Genomic DNA, 14,824 nt, shown 5'->3' on the forward strand with positions numbered 1-14,824 from the left:
TGATGGGACCAGATGCCATGATCTTCGTTTTCTGAATGTTGAGCTTTAAGCCAACTTTTTCACTCTCCACTTTCACTTTCATCAAGAGGCTTTTTAGTTCCTCTTCACTTTCTGCCATAAGGGTGGTGTCATCTGCATACGTGAGGTTATTGATATTTCTCCTTGGAAGGGCACTAATCCTATTCACCAGGGCTCTACCCTCATCTCCTAATACCTTCATCTCCTAATACCATAACATTGGGGGTCAGGATTTCAACATATGAATTTGGGGTGGGGAAACACAAACATTCAGTCCATCACAGAGATGAGTGTGGGTTTAAGAATTTTGGAGAGGAAGAGTGAGTACATACTGGGTAGAAAGTGTAGAAAGTATTACTGGGACAAAGACGTGCTCCTGTAAATGAACACTCCATTTACTTTAACAACTGTTTATGAAGCACCTCCCTTGTGCCAGACACTCAACTCTGCTTTGTGAATACAATAGTAATAATAAGCACAGGGTCTTTGTTCTTGTGGCACTTACACTCTAGTGGACTGTGCAGGATACACAGTGTAAGGAGACAGAATTTATTCCTATCAATTGTTAGAGACGAAGTGGGAAGGAAAGAACAGGCCAGGTGAGCTGGAGGAAGATGGAAATGGAGTGACTGTTTCAAGAGAGGACTTGATGAAAATGCGTGGCATTTTAATCTATAAGATGCAGAGAGGATTGAGGTGGGGAAATGGTGGCCAAGTGTGGGAGGGTGGTGGGAAGACTGAACTTTGGCCTTGTGCTTCTTCCTGTGTCTCGTTTTATCTGTTACCTTGACAACCTGGATCCTCTTTCATTTCAAACTACGAGTAGGGACTGTTTCACTTGTTCAGAATCTTGCACAATGAGGACCAGTGATTCTTGAGCTGAGTTGAACTGGCACTGCTGAGCTGATGCTAAGATACTATGGAGAAGCAACTCTCTCTTCTTAGTCTCTGCGCTCAAGAGGAATTCCTCTGGAGTCTTGGTAGCAGCTTCAACAAACATGAAAATTACTGTATCAGACTGTGCATCATTTCAAGAACTTTCTCAAGAAAATGCTGTTATTTTTAAAATGTCTGTTCTGAGTGTACAAGAAAATGTACAGTAATCAGATGTACAGTTCTAATTCAGATTCTTCTTTAAAACAAGTTTTCTCATAGAAAATTGAACTTCAGTGAGAAAGAATGTTAAAGAAATAAGTATTTGTGGTGCTAAGCCCAAGAGAATAGAGTTTTCCAAACCGTGCAGGCAGAGCGTAAAAAACAAAGAGCTCTGGATAGAGAAGGTGAGGGCTTCCTTTCAGCCGGGCTGTGCTATTCCCTCCTGAGTTGTGCACAAGTGTCATGTGATGGCATAAACCCTGGGTGGATGACACAGGCGGGAGAGAACACCTCTGTACTGTGGAGGCGACAATTCTAAGTTAGAGAAATAGAAAAGGGCCCTTTGGAAAACTTACAGTAAATGATGTCATTGTCACTTAGCAAAATGTTTGCCTCATATTAAGAAATTTGAGTGAGGCTCTGAGGAATTTTGTTTTACAGATTAAAAACAAACCAGGCTTTCTTTCTGTGTACGCCGCCGAGAAAGCAGCGCTGAAGTTCCCCCATCCCCCCTCCACTGCTTTCATGTCTGAGTCAGAGTCTCCCAAAGAGCCTGAACAGCTGCGGGAGCTCTTCATCAGAGGACTGAGCTTTGAAACAACTGATGAGGGTCTGAGGAGCCATTTTGAGCAATGGGGAGCGCTCACAGACTGCGGTAACGAGCGATCCAAACGCCAAGCGCCCCAGAGGCTTCGGGTTTGTCGCACACGCCTTGAAGGAGGCGAAAGGAAGGCCGCACAAGGCGGACGGAAGAGCTGTGGAACCCAAGAGGGCCGTCTCGAGAGAGCATTGTCAAAGACCTGGTGCCCACTTACCTGTGAAAGAGGTTTTTTTGGTGGCATTATTAAAGAAGACGCTGAAGAGCACCGCCTGAGAGACTATCTCGAGCAGTATGGGAAACTGACGTGACTGAGATCACGACTGACCGAGGCAGCGGCAAAAAGAGAGGCTGCGCTGTCGTGCTCTTTGATGGCCGCGACTCCATAGGCGAGACTGTCGCTCAGAAACACCGCACTGCGAACGGCCACGGCTGTGAAGTGAGAAGGCCCTGTCTGAGCAAGCGATGGCTGCTGCTTCAGCCAGCCAGAGGGGTCGAAGTGGTTCTGAAGACTTTGGTGGCGGTCGTGGAGGTGGTTTGGATGGGAGCGACAACTTTGGTCGTGGAGGAAACGTCAGCGGTCGAGGTGGCTTTGGTGGCAGCCGTGGTGGCGGATATGGTGGCAGTGGGGATGGATATAATGGATTTGGTAATGACGGAAGCAGTTTTGGAGGTGGAGGAAGCTACAATGATTTTGGCAGTTAACAACAATCAATCTTCAAATTTTGGACCCATGAAAGGAGGAAACTTTGGAGGTAGAAGTTCTGGCCCCTATGGTGGTGGAGGTCAATACTTTGCCAAACCATGAAATGAAGGTGGCTATGGTGGCTCCAGCAGCAGCAGGAGCTATGGCAGTGGCGGAAGGTTTTAATTACTGCCAGGAAACAAAGCTTAGCAGGAGAGGAGAGCCAGAGGAGTGACAGGGCAGCTACAGGTTACAACAGATTTGTGAACTCAGCCAAGCACAGTGGTGGCAGGGCCTAGCTGCTACAAAGAAGACACCTTTTAGACAACACTCATGTGTATGGGCAAAAAACTCGAGGACTGTACTTGTGACTAATTATATAACAGGTTATTTTAGTTTCTGTTCTGTGGAAAGTATAAACCATTCCAACAAAGGGTTTTAATGTAGATTTTTCTTTTTGCACCCATGCTGTTGATTTCTAAATGTAATAGTCTGATCATGATGCAGAATAAATGTCTTTTTTTTTTAATGTGCTGTGTAAAATTAGTTTACTCTAAAGCTATTTTGGTAAACTACCCCAACAGTGTGAAGTAAGAATTCCTTCAGGGTGATGCCAGGTTCCATTTGAAATTTATTTACAACCTGCTTTCGTGGAGAAGCTGTTGTCTTCAGAACCTTGGTGTTGTTGAAATGACAGTTACTGTGTTGTGACCTGTGTTGTTCACCATTAAGACAGTCACCCATGCAAAGTCATGGTTTTTTTTTTTTTTGAATATTAATGATTGTTGGCACATGCTATGCAATATATCTAAACTGAACTATGGTACCAGATAAAGTTATAGGAATGAAGCTTGTGTATCATCCATTATGATGTGTAATCAATAGAAAATGCAATAATTCTTGAAAAAAGAGAAAACAAATCAGGTTTGGGTGACTTATATAAGATCCCTGAACTCAAAGTCAGGAATGACTGTTGTTTTGTTATATAAGGGTTACTGCTGCTGCTGCTAAGTTGCTTCAGTGGTGTCTGACTCTGTGTGACCCTATAGATGGCAGCCCACCCGGCTGCCCCATCCCTGGGATTCTCCAGGCAAGAACGCTGGAGTGGGTTGCCATTTCCTTCTCCAATGCATGAAAGTGAAAAGTGAAAGGGAAGTCGCTCAGTTGTGTCCAACTCTTCTCAAGCCCATGGACTGCAGCCTACCAGGCTCCTCCATCCATGGGATTTCCCAGGCAAGAGTACTGGAGTGGGGGCCATCGCGTTCTCTGATATAGGGGTTAAGAGGTACACAAAACACCCTGTAAAAATGGGTACTATTCTTGGAGTCTTGGACAGGAAGACCTCGGTTCTGAGAACAGCTGTCATAAAACAGCTGTCCAGTCCAGTCCATGGAAAGGTTTTTGACCAAGATGGTTGTTTAAAATTTTTTCAGCTGTGGGTGGTTTTATATGGAATATGCCTTTTCTTTTTGCCTGAGTTCTTATCACTCCCTGTTAATTGTATCTGACCTTGGTATTACCTGCCTAGCCTGGCCCCTAATACCATTTAAATTACTAACACTGGGCAGAGAGAAGGGGCTGTGAGGGACAACTTGGAATTATTTGTGGGACAGGCAGAGGAGAAGTAACTAATGAAGGAATGAAGAGAACTAAGAAAAAGTGGTGTGTTGAAAGCAAACGGTATTCTAAGACAGAAGTGAAATCAGTACAGAAAATTCAAACATTAATAGAATGAGAACAAAGGATTAGCAATTAGATTACTGTCTGAAGTGGGGCAAAACTAGATTATGATTGGCTTAAGCAATGCAAGGAATTGAACTCAGACTAGAGGCCAGTGTAGTTTTGACTAAAAAACTAATTATTCAGACTTAGAATCCAGCCTTCTCATCGATACACAGCAGTCATCACCAGACTTAGGTTTCTAGAGAACAAAATTTCATTGCATCTTGGCTACATTGTCATACTGACTGCGACTGATGGAAGGATCTTAACTAAGTCATTGGGGGAAATGAAAGAGATGCCAAGAATTAAACAGGTCAACTTCTTGGCACAAGGAAGCACCTAAGGTCTTGTAGAAGCCACTAATGCATTTTACATGATTGCTTAATTTCAGGAAATCCTGACTCATTGCCCCTATAGAGTAAGACGCAAAGGCTGATCTCAATTTACAATCCTGTAAACCAGTTTTGAGTAGAGCAGAAATTATTCTTGGCAGAAATACGTCTGTTTAGTGCCTATTTTGAGAATGTCTTGGTATGCGTGTATTTTATTTTCTTTGAGAAAAAACAGACTTTATTTGGGATGTTCTGGGAATGATTAAGACTAAATGGGCAAGGGAATACCTCCTGGCTTAACATTTGAATGGGAAATGGGGATACCATCAACAAATCTATGCAGTCAGACAAATGAATCCTTGATAAATGGCCCAGATGAAGCTTGAATAAGAAAATGAGAAGTTAGAACCAGTTTGCTAAACCAGGGTGCCAGTGCTGTGTAATGTGAGAACCAGAATGCTACTAATGGCGTCACTGAAAGTTTAACCTCTTTCTGATTTAATCCTCATAATAATGTAGAGTATTCACAGTGGCTATTATTAACCGTTTCACAGATGAGAATAACATGAAAAAAAAAATTAGATAACTGAGCCAAACTCACATAGTAGGTTAGTGAAGAGGCAGGGCTAGATTCCAGGCAAGACCAGTGCCACTCTGGATCTCCTATCTCCTCTTTTGCCTTCCTCAGCAACTACTCCAAACCTTCTTTACGAGTCTGTTGCTCACTCCTTCGTCTGCTCTCTACAGTCCCGATGAATGGCCTTGGCCCCGGCATCACTGGAAGCGGAGGTCCCTGGACCGCCATCCTGTACTCCTACCGTGTAAGCCCTTGCCTTGTACGCCATCCTCATTGCTTGTCCTCCAGGCTCTCCCTTCTGCTCAAAGGCATGTCTCTCTACACATTGCCTCTCTTCATTTCACTGCTTCCCTGGCATTTTCCCCTCTGTTTATAACACACTCAATTTTCTCTCAGGCGAAAACAAACAACATATCCTTCAACTCTCAAATCCAATCTAGCTTCTTCCTCTCTCATTCAAATTTCTCCAGTTAACTGTCTCTGTGTTCCACTTCCCAATTTCTCTTCAGTGCACTTCTCCCCTCACCACCCTGAAATTTAGTTTCAGGCAGTGTTATGGGCTGAATTGAGTCCTTCCAATTATGACGAAATATGATGGAATCCTAACCCTCAGTGCCTCAGAATGCAATGAGGACCCAGAAGAGGCAAAGTTCTCTAATGTGCCCCAGTTCAGTTCAGTTCAGTCACTCAGTCGTGTCCGACTCTTTGCGACCCCATGAATCGCAGCACGCCAGGCCTCCCTGTCCATCACGAACTCCCGGAGTTCACTCAGAATCATGTCCATCGAGTCGGTGATGCCATCCAGCCATCTCATCCTCTGTCGTCCCTTTTTATCCTGCCCCCAATCCCTCCCAGCATCAGAGTCTTTTCCAATCAGTCATCTCTTTGCATGAGGTGGCCAGTGTACTCGGATTTCAGCTTCAGCATCATTCCTTCCAAAGAACACCCAGGACTGATCTCCTTTAGAATGGACTGGTGTGCCCCAGTGATCATGAAATTTCACGTGAGGCAAAAATACTCAAAAGAGAGGGCAGAGGGGCTACTTTCATAGACAGCTGGCATCAGGGAACGTGAGTCTGAAGCAAATGTATCATTTATTCCAAGAGACATCACATGAAGGGGAAACAAAAGTCAGACACTGATGGGAAAAAATGACAGGGAGTAAGAGAATCCCCAGGTGTCGATTTTCCCCTTCTTGGCTTCTCACTGAAAAGTACTGTGATTCTAGTAAGTTATACATAATGGAAACCTGAAGATGCCACTTGCTTTGCTCTACACTGATACTGAGCTATTGAAAATAATTCAGAAGCAATACCTTCTCATTCTCAAATGCATCCACTTAAAAAAAAATGGAGGTATTAGATGATATTTCTCCTAGTTTACAAATAACTCTGTAAAGTTAGGATAAAATGCCTGGCTACACTGAGGACAGATTATACCATCCCTGTCCTAACAGGCAAGTAACTCTGTGGAGAAAGATTACACTGATTTGACAAGAAGTATTTCTTCCAGAGCAGGCTAATTTACTACTCCCTAACTTTCCCTTCTGTTTGCACATCAGTTACAAAACATTTTCCCACTATTGTTTTGCCTTTCAGAAACTTCTGTACCAACTGACATCACTGTTTACACTCAAAAGATGACTTTCTTCTTCCTGACATCTGTTGTCTTTTCCTGTAAACAGTGTTAAATGATTCATTTAATCAACTTTGATGGTATATCCTGTATACAGTCAAACATAAACACAATCTCGTGTGTTACCGCTAATGAGGAAACCACCACCACTTTGACGAAGGCGCTTTGGCTAGGTGGCTATGAAGAGGAGCCTGTCAAAATTCTGTTAAAACTGAAACACTGTCAGTCTGATAATCTCTGAACATAGGTTGTATGTGCTTAATCGCTTCAGTTGTGTCCAGACTGTAGCCTTTCAGGCTTCTCTTGCCACGGGATTTTCCTGCTAGAATACTGGAATGGGTTGCCATGCCCTCCTCCAGGGGATCTTCTTGACCCAGGGATTGAACCTGAGTTTCCTGCATTGCAGGAGGATTCTAAAGAGCCTGTGTAGTCTAGACTTATGTTGACCCTTTCCTTGCAAATCTTCCTAAGTGAAAGTTAATCATTAATGCACAGAGAATTGCAAGAGGTATATTAGACTTCTCTAGGGAAACAATCAATGGAATCTTTTCCCTTCTCTATTTGTTTATACACAGATATACAAATATTTAAACCATTGAGTTTTGGGATGATTTGTAATGCAGCAATGGAAACTAGACCAAAAGAGCTTGGCTGGGATCTGGGCTGAGCTTTGGGATAAGATCGAGCTGATTCTGAGTGGATAGGCAAGGGGTATAGCTGGATAAAGATTTCACTCTATATGGGGAGAAACGGAAGAGTCCTGTATTGTTAGGCTACAATGAAGAGATATGAGTTTAAAGTAGATGAATTAGCCATTGTTCATAGGACTAGGTTAGGCAGGAAACACTGAGATCAGATCAGAGTCTGGGCTATAGGTCCAGATGTTCAAGCCAGGAAGGAAGAAATGGAAACACACTTCAGGCCAGGAGAATAGATTTCAGAATATGGAATGGCAGCTAAAACAGTCTCGTTGAGTCATATAGGTATTTATGATGTGGGAGATCAGGTGAAACAGGAGCCACGGACACGGGTCAAAAGCTTGAATGTAGGTGAAACCGGGCACAAGACCTCTGGTACTAGTTACAGTGGAGGTGGTGACAGAAAGACTGCTATGGATATAGAGTCACATAGTTTCGAGGCTGGAGCTCCGTGTTCCTTCCTTGGAGCTAGAATTGACTTTAATACTCAATTTAGAGGGGCAAGGTAGAACGCCGGGTGTGGTGTGGACTAATAGGACCCCCTGTGAGTCTGTATAACTAGTGAATAGTCTAAGGATCCTTGAGTATAGATAACAAATAAAACATTGAAATCTCATAAAACTTAACATTTTAGCTTAGGGTTGTCTTTGTTGTTCTCAAAGCAAGTTGATGAGTGATTTTAAAGTGTAAATTATACACCAGATGCTCCTAAAGAGGCTATTAGTGCAGTAGGTAAAGCACTGAAGTGTTTACGTAGACATATTTTCTGAGTGTGCCCATGAGAGTTGGTCTTACCAGATTTTGTCACTCCTGATTGAGGTGTTTTTCCTTTTCTGGTTTTATTCTAAAAGCAACTCAGAGTGCAACCAAAGTCGTAAGACAGCACAGACCCTCCTTGCCTACCTTCCCAACCTCACTTCCTACTATCCTCCTCTCAGGATCACGAGTTTCCAGACGTTCTGACTTCTTGCATGTGTGCGGAAGTGCCTGACTTCCTACAAAGTCTGGGTCTTGGCACGTACTCTTCCCTCTAAATGTAAGGCATTTCAAAGTATTCTTTTCTTAAATAGCTTCCATTTATATTTCAGGCCTTGGTTTAAATATCACATCCTCCAGAGGTCTCTGAACTACTCGCTAGTCTCCTTTGTAATTCTGAGTAACTTTTTTCTTCATTGTTTGTACCATGATTGCAATGATATATCTGTACCTTTATTTAATGGTTGCCTCTCACACTAGAATGTGATTTCTTATAGATATGGGAACAGTTAAGTTTTTTTCATGACTGCAACTGGGGAAGAGAAAAAGAAGCTAAAATCCAGTAAAGTGAGAGAAGGCACAAGAGGCAGGAAAAATTGAGAGATCTAAAGATTAAAAGAATTTCATTCTTTAATGCACTTTTAGTGGAGGGCATAGTGCTTATTAACACATCTTAATGTCCCCAGATGATAAGGGTGTAAAATGAGTACCCTTAATGAGAGATGAAGACTATAGATGTGCAATAATTAGAACTCTTGTACATTGCTGATGGGAATGTAAAATGGTGTAGCCACTTTAGAAAAGTTTGGCAGTTCCTCAAAAAGTTAAACATTGACAGTATATTACCCTACTCCCAGGTTATGTATCTAAGAAAAATGAAAACATCTCCACACAAACAATGACACGTCAGTGTATAGAGCTGTGTTATTCATAATTACCACAAAGTGGAAACAACCCAGGTCTACCAAATAATGGATAAAATATGGTATATTCATATAAAGAACTATTATGCAGCCACAAAAAGAACTGAAGGACTGATACATGCTGTAATATGAATGAATCTTGAAGACATACTAAATGAAAGAAATCAGACACAAAAGGCACATATTGTGATTCTGTTTATACAAAATGCCCAGAATAGGCAAATTCATAGAGAAATCCAGAGACAACCTGGACAGGTGTCTAGGACTGAGGTTGTTTGGGTGTGGGATTGACTACAGACAGGTACAGGATTTCTTTTTTGGAGTGATGAAAATCTTCTAAATTAGATTGTAGTGATGGCTGGATAATTCTGTAAATATACTAAAAAGCCAGTGAATTGCATACTCTAAGTAGGTGAATTTTAAATATGAAATATGTCTCAATAAAAATGTTAAATTATAGTCAGTCCTCATTACTCACAGTAGTTATTATGTGCTATAAAGTCACTGCAAGCACTTAACTGGTAAACACAAAACTATTGCTTTTAGGGGATACAGAGGGTTAGAATCCTGGAAGCCTCTGGTCACATTTTTGCTAACTTATCAGTACATAACCTTGCTTTGTGTTTTTGTTTAAAGACACCTTATTTAAAATACATTGCTTATTTAAAATATATTACTAACAATGAACTCATGGCCAACAGCACTGTAACTCAAGCCTGAACAAAACTTACCTAAAACGAATTTTTTTCCCAGAAGGCACATCGCAGCTTTCTTGCACTTACTAGGAACACTAGACAGCACTTTAGTACTACGCTTGAGAGCCATTCTTAAGAGTGAAATCATCAACAAAAAGCCCAAAAATGCAAAATATGTGGCATTAAATCGACTGTGAAAAGGATGCTTGTTCACAGCATGAGCTGAAGCTAGGCAGAATGTCACTTTGTCTGACCTTGGCTGGGAATGTGTGCATTGGGGCACTCAAATTTTTCACTGCTTTCCACACATCCATGGCCGACTTCAAAAGTGCCAAGAGTATTGTGATTGGGTTACAATTAAATTTCAATGAGCAGGTGAATTTGCAAATACGGAATTTGTGAATAGGATCAACTTTAGCTTAGTCTTTCTACCAAAATGGTTTTTAAAAAATATTTTGAATTTTAAGGTCTAAACTTCAGTCTTCTCATAATACTAGATAAAATGTTGTACGTATTCGTAGTCTGTTTCAAGACTAGCTAATAGGAAAGAACTAGTTTTAGAGGTCTCAGATCATTCTTCGTTTTATTCCTTTAGCATTTCTAGGTAATCATGTTTCATGCTACTGATTCCTGGGTTAAAGACCAGTTTGAAGGCAAAATGAAAATGTTTATTTTAATCAGCAAAAGTCTAATTTGAATTTATCACAAACACATGCGATCTTCTCCTAGAAAAAGTTGTCTGTCACCACAGGATGTAATTAGAATATACTTTCATTTTTAAGGAAAAGAAATACTTACCTAGTTGTGCTCCTATCTGTAATCTGTACTCCTACTTTCTATATATTTGTAGACATGCTTTCACATGGTAGCTACTGCCAATTTTAATTTCCAAAGTTTTTCAGTTTGCTTTAAAAAATATTTTATGCATTTTATTAACTTTAATTTTAGATTGGCTTTCAAGTCTCAAATCCTCTTAAAACAGGAAATGTCAGCTTTTGCTCATAGCTCCTTAAGAGGCTTTTGCCAAATTCAGGAATTTAGAGACACATTTTAACTGCTTTACATTATAAGTAACAAAATGTTGGCATGGGGAGCAAATTTATAAATATCAAGTGACTATTACATATCCATATCTGTGAACTTGAATAAGCTTAATCAAATGTCAAAATTTGGCTATAAAATGGTACTATTTTGGACCAGTATTTATATACCCTCTTCTTGGTAATCAAGATTTGTTTCTTTAAAAAGGTTTTAGCTGTTGATTGGAATTGGTGAAAAAGAGTTGGAACTGGCTAATTAACTCAAACTTCCCAATTAAAATAGTGGAGCTTGGTAGATAACACATTTATTCATCAACTCAAGAACTTAAAAGTTTTTCAAAGTTTAAGGTTCTTCAGTCTCTTTTGATCTCTAATAACAACTTGGATACAATAGAGTTTTCAGGCTTCTCAATGCCAGATAACTCATTTGACTGGCTCCTCCTGCTCAGAGAACAGTCCGATTAGGTTTCTGTGCCAACCCCAGGAGTTCTGAAGTTTCACCTTTTCTATCCAGCTATTTCTCTGTATGTGGCAGCAACTCCTCTCTTGCTGGTTTTTCCCCACTTTCCACGATTGGCTTCACTTCATTTTTGTTCTGAAGTAATAACCACCATTTGTTATTTAGTTGTAAGTCATGTCCAACTCGTACGTGACCCCACAGACAGAAGCCCACCAGGCTCCTCTGTCCATGGGATTTCCCAGGCAACAATACTGGAGTGGGGTGCTATTTCATTCCCCAGGGCATCTTCCCGACCAGGGATTGAACTCCCGTCTCCTGCATTGGAAGACAGATTCTTTTATCACTGAGCCACCAGGGAAGCCCAATAACCACCATTAGGGATTAGTATATTATCCAGGGCCTTGTACTATCAAAGTGATGGCTCTCTACATTACTATGGATGACCAAAAATAGAACACAGCTTGTATGCCAGGACTTCCAGTATTTTTTCATTTTCTGGTTGGCTTTTAAAATGTCTTAAAATGACATGTCACAAAATGCCAGTAAAGATTAACAACTGACCTCTGTTAAATATTCTACAAACATTTCCTGGCAGAGCTGTCTTTAAAAGAATTTCAAATACCCTTCATTAAGACAGTTTAAGAATTTATTCTAAGATTGAGTTAATACAGTAAGATTTTAAACCACTTTAATTTAGTAAGAGCTGTAAGTGACCTAAAGTCATTTGGACGAATGCTGGTCTTAGTGAACCATCTTTAAGAAGTCACTTTTATCACACAAAAGACTAAGCAAAGTCATTTTTAATAGCTCATAAAAAAAGAGGTGGTATTTTAAGAGATATTCCTTATATAATAAGGTATTAATGAAAATGTGTTCATTTTAAGTGTTTTTTGGCTTGAAACAAAGATTTATATGAAAATAAAAATGTACTGAGAAATGCGTCATTTTTTAAACATGAAAGATTTCAAATTCAGATAGATTTTTGAAACTTTTTATTTATATTTTGGTCTTACAAATGATCATTTTTAAATTGACTTTTCCATAAGAATGTAAAGCACAAAAATCTGCTAAATATCAGGTCTACACAAATCCTCAGGAAGGTTTTCTGTGTAGTCTTCATTAATGCAAATCTTTGTGTGAATATTTCACTCTTACTGTAGATCTTGAATCTGTTTTACAATAATGCAGCCATAAAGTTCTTATGCAGTGCATTCATTATAAACTATACATTTCTATTAAAAGGAAGGCTGGGTGATACAAAAATATGAGAGGATCTGGGGAACAGGCAATCTGTTGAGGCTCGGCATGTCTTACTTGCTTTCAAGATTTTTGTCGTTACTCTCAGAGAGCACACAGCACACGAAGCACAGCAGTCATCTCATTAACCTCCCTCATTTAGAAATCTGCTGTTCATGAAACTGACCAATTATCACAGACTATCACCTGCACAATTAACCACAAGTCTGCTACCAGGCATTCTGTTATGAGTGGTATCAACAAAGGAAGGATGGAAACTTATAAAAAAGGGTTTTGTTAACTTCTTACCTATCATGGGCTGTGCTGCCGCTTGAACTTTTAATTAGATGTTTAATGCCTCACAGTAAAAGACTGATCAATGGAAGAAAGCAAAACTAAATTATTTTCTAGGTGCTATAGTATTTCACTGGACAAGGTAACAGAAGGATAGGACAAAATTTAAGATTTATATGCGTTCCAACTTCTCACTCAGGAATTCTTCTACACTGTCTGTGTTCCATTTGAGGATGCTTAGTTCTTCAGCAATGTTCCCACTGTCGTCCAAAAGCTTTAGCACAGGGTCTGAACCGCGAACATACTACAAAAGAGAGGAATATAATTTTCTGCTTAGGAGTCTTTTCAAGCTTCAACCAAAATCCAAACCAATTCAACCTAGCTTAACTAAATGTAATAATAATAAGCTTCTAAACTCTTTTAGGGATTTCATAAAAAATAGGGGAAAAAACCCACACTTTACTTTGAAGAGAAACACTTGCTGGTATCGGGACAGTTTTACTTGGGGTTTAAGCTTACTTTTGAATATAACAAGTGTTTATTGCATACATGAAGAGAATGATAATTAAGAGCAATGTTAAAAAAGACTGTGCCTACCAATTATCAGATAATTCTGCACTGGACTTTCATTTGATTTCTTAAACCAGAAAAAATTAATTTTGTTGTAAATAGTTTATAATTTATTTAAAAAATAAAAAAAATTAAAAAAAAAATAGTTTATAATTTGGTTGAATTCCTAAAACTTCAGACCTACCTAAGTGGCGGGGTCCAATATTTCACCAGAAGGCTCTGAGGAATTCTTACTTTGGGTAAATGGGATAACAAACATGATCCCATTCATTAAGCGATCAATCTTCAATGCTAAATTAGGGACTACATAACTAGAATGTAGCAGTGATGATAAAGGGAGCTCTGAGAACTTCTCTTAGCAATTATGCTTCAGTTTTTCTAGGTTTTCTAGGGTTGTGAACTCAGGAGATGAAGACAAGCTCTGATGTGATTATTAGCATTGGGTATATTCTCAACCCATTTGTGGCTAATGAAGCAATAACATTACTACTAAAAACTTTTGGATCAGGCTATCTACATAGACTGTGCTTAAAAACTTCATTTTTTAATTAAAAAAACGTCAGTCACAAAATTAGAAACTACATAGAACACAGCTGCAAAAATATTCAAATATTAAATCAAACCCAACAATGTATAAAGAATCATATGCCATGACCAATTTGGATTTGCTCCAAGTACACAAAGCTGGTGCAATATTTGAAAATGAATTAATGTAATCCACTATTACCAACAGGCTAAACAAGAAATCTTGTATCAACAGATGCACAGAAAGCATCCTGTCACATGCTACAACATGGATGAACCTCAAAGACATCACGCTAAAGTGAAATAAGCCAGTCATGAAAGGACAAATACTATATGATTTCACTAATATGAAGTATCTAAAGCAGTCAAAATCATAGAAACAAAAAGTTGGTTGCCATGGGCTGGGGACAGGAGAGAGGGAAATTAGTATTTAATGGATATAGAGTTTCAGTTTGGCAAGACGAAAAAATTCTAGATCTATTGCACAACACTGTGAATATACTCAACACTACTGAACTGTACTCTAACATTTAACTTACCATCTTAACTGCTTTTAAGTTTTTAATTTTTTGACTGAACAGCATGTGGGATCTCAGTTCCCTGACCAGAGACGAAACCTGTGTCCCCATGGGGTCTTAAGTGCTGGACCACCAGGGAAATTTCTTAAAAAATTTTTTTAACTGTAATTAAAATTTTAAACAGTGAGCAAAAGATCACAGATTCACCACAGAAGATATACAGATGGCAAATAGCATGTGATATGATGCTCAATTAAGAAAATGCAAATGAAAATGAGATAACAACACACTTATTAGAATGGCTAAAATTCAAACACTGACAATAACTAATGTTGATGAATGTGGATCAACAGGAACTCTCATCTATTATTAAGGGACTGCAGCATGACATAGCTACTTTTGGAAAACAGTTTAGCTTTGTAAGAAGTGCCCAATAGTCTTACTATG

At 39.5% G+C, this 14,824-nt stretch overlaps 1 protein-coding gene and 1 pseudogene across 1 annotated transcript in view; one reads left to right on the top strand and one right to left on the bottom strand.

The window, feature by feature from the left end:
- LOC102184967 lies at positions 1,639-2,705 on the top strand (annotated as a pseudogene).
- LOC102184685 (15 kDa selenoprotein) overlaps positions 12,210-14,824 on the bottom strand; it is a 35,390-nt gene continuing 32,775 nt past the window's right edge. Inside the window, exon 5 of the mRNA XM_005678146.3 lies at positions 12,210-13,068. Coding sequence (XP_005678203.2) covers positions 12,937-13,068 — 132 coding nt within the window. The 3' untranslated portion in view covers positions 12,210-12,936. The remainder of the gene's footprint in view (positions 13,069-14,824) is intronic.

The sequence above is a fragment of the Capra hircus genome, chromosome 3 (genome assembly GCF_001704415.2).
Source record: "Capra hircus breed San Clemente chromosome 3, ASM170441v1, whole genome shotgun sequence".
Taxonomy (NCBI): domain Eukaryota; kingdom Metazoa; phylum Chordata; class Mammalia; order Artiodactyla; family Bovidae; genus Capra; species Capra hircus.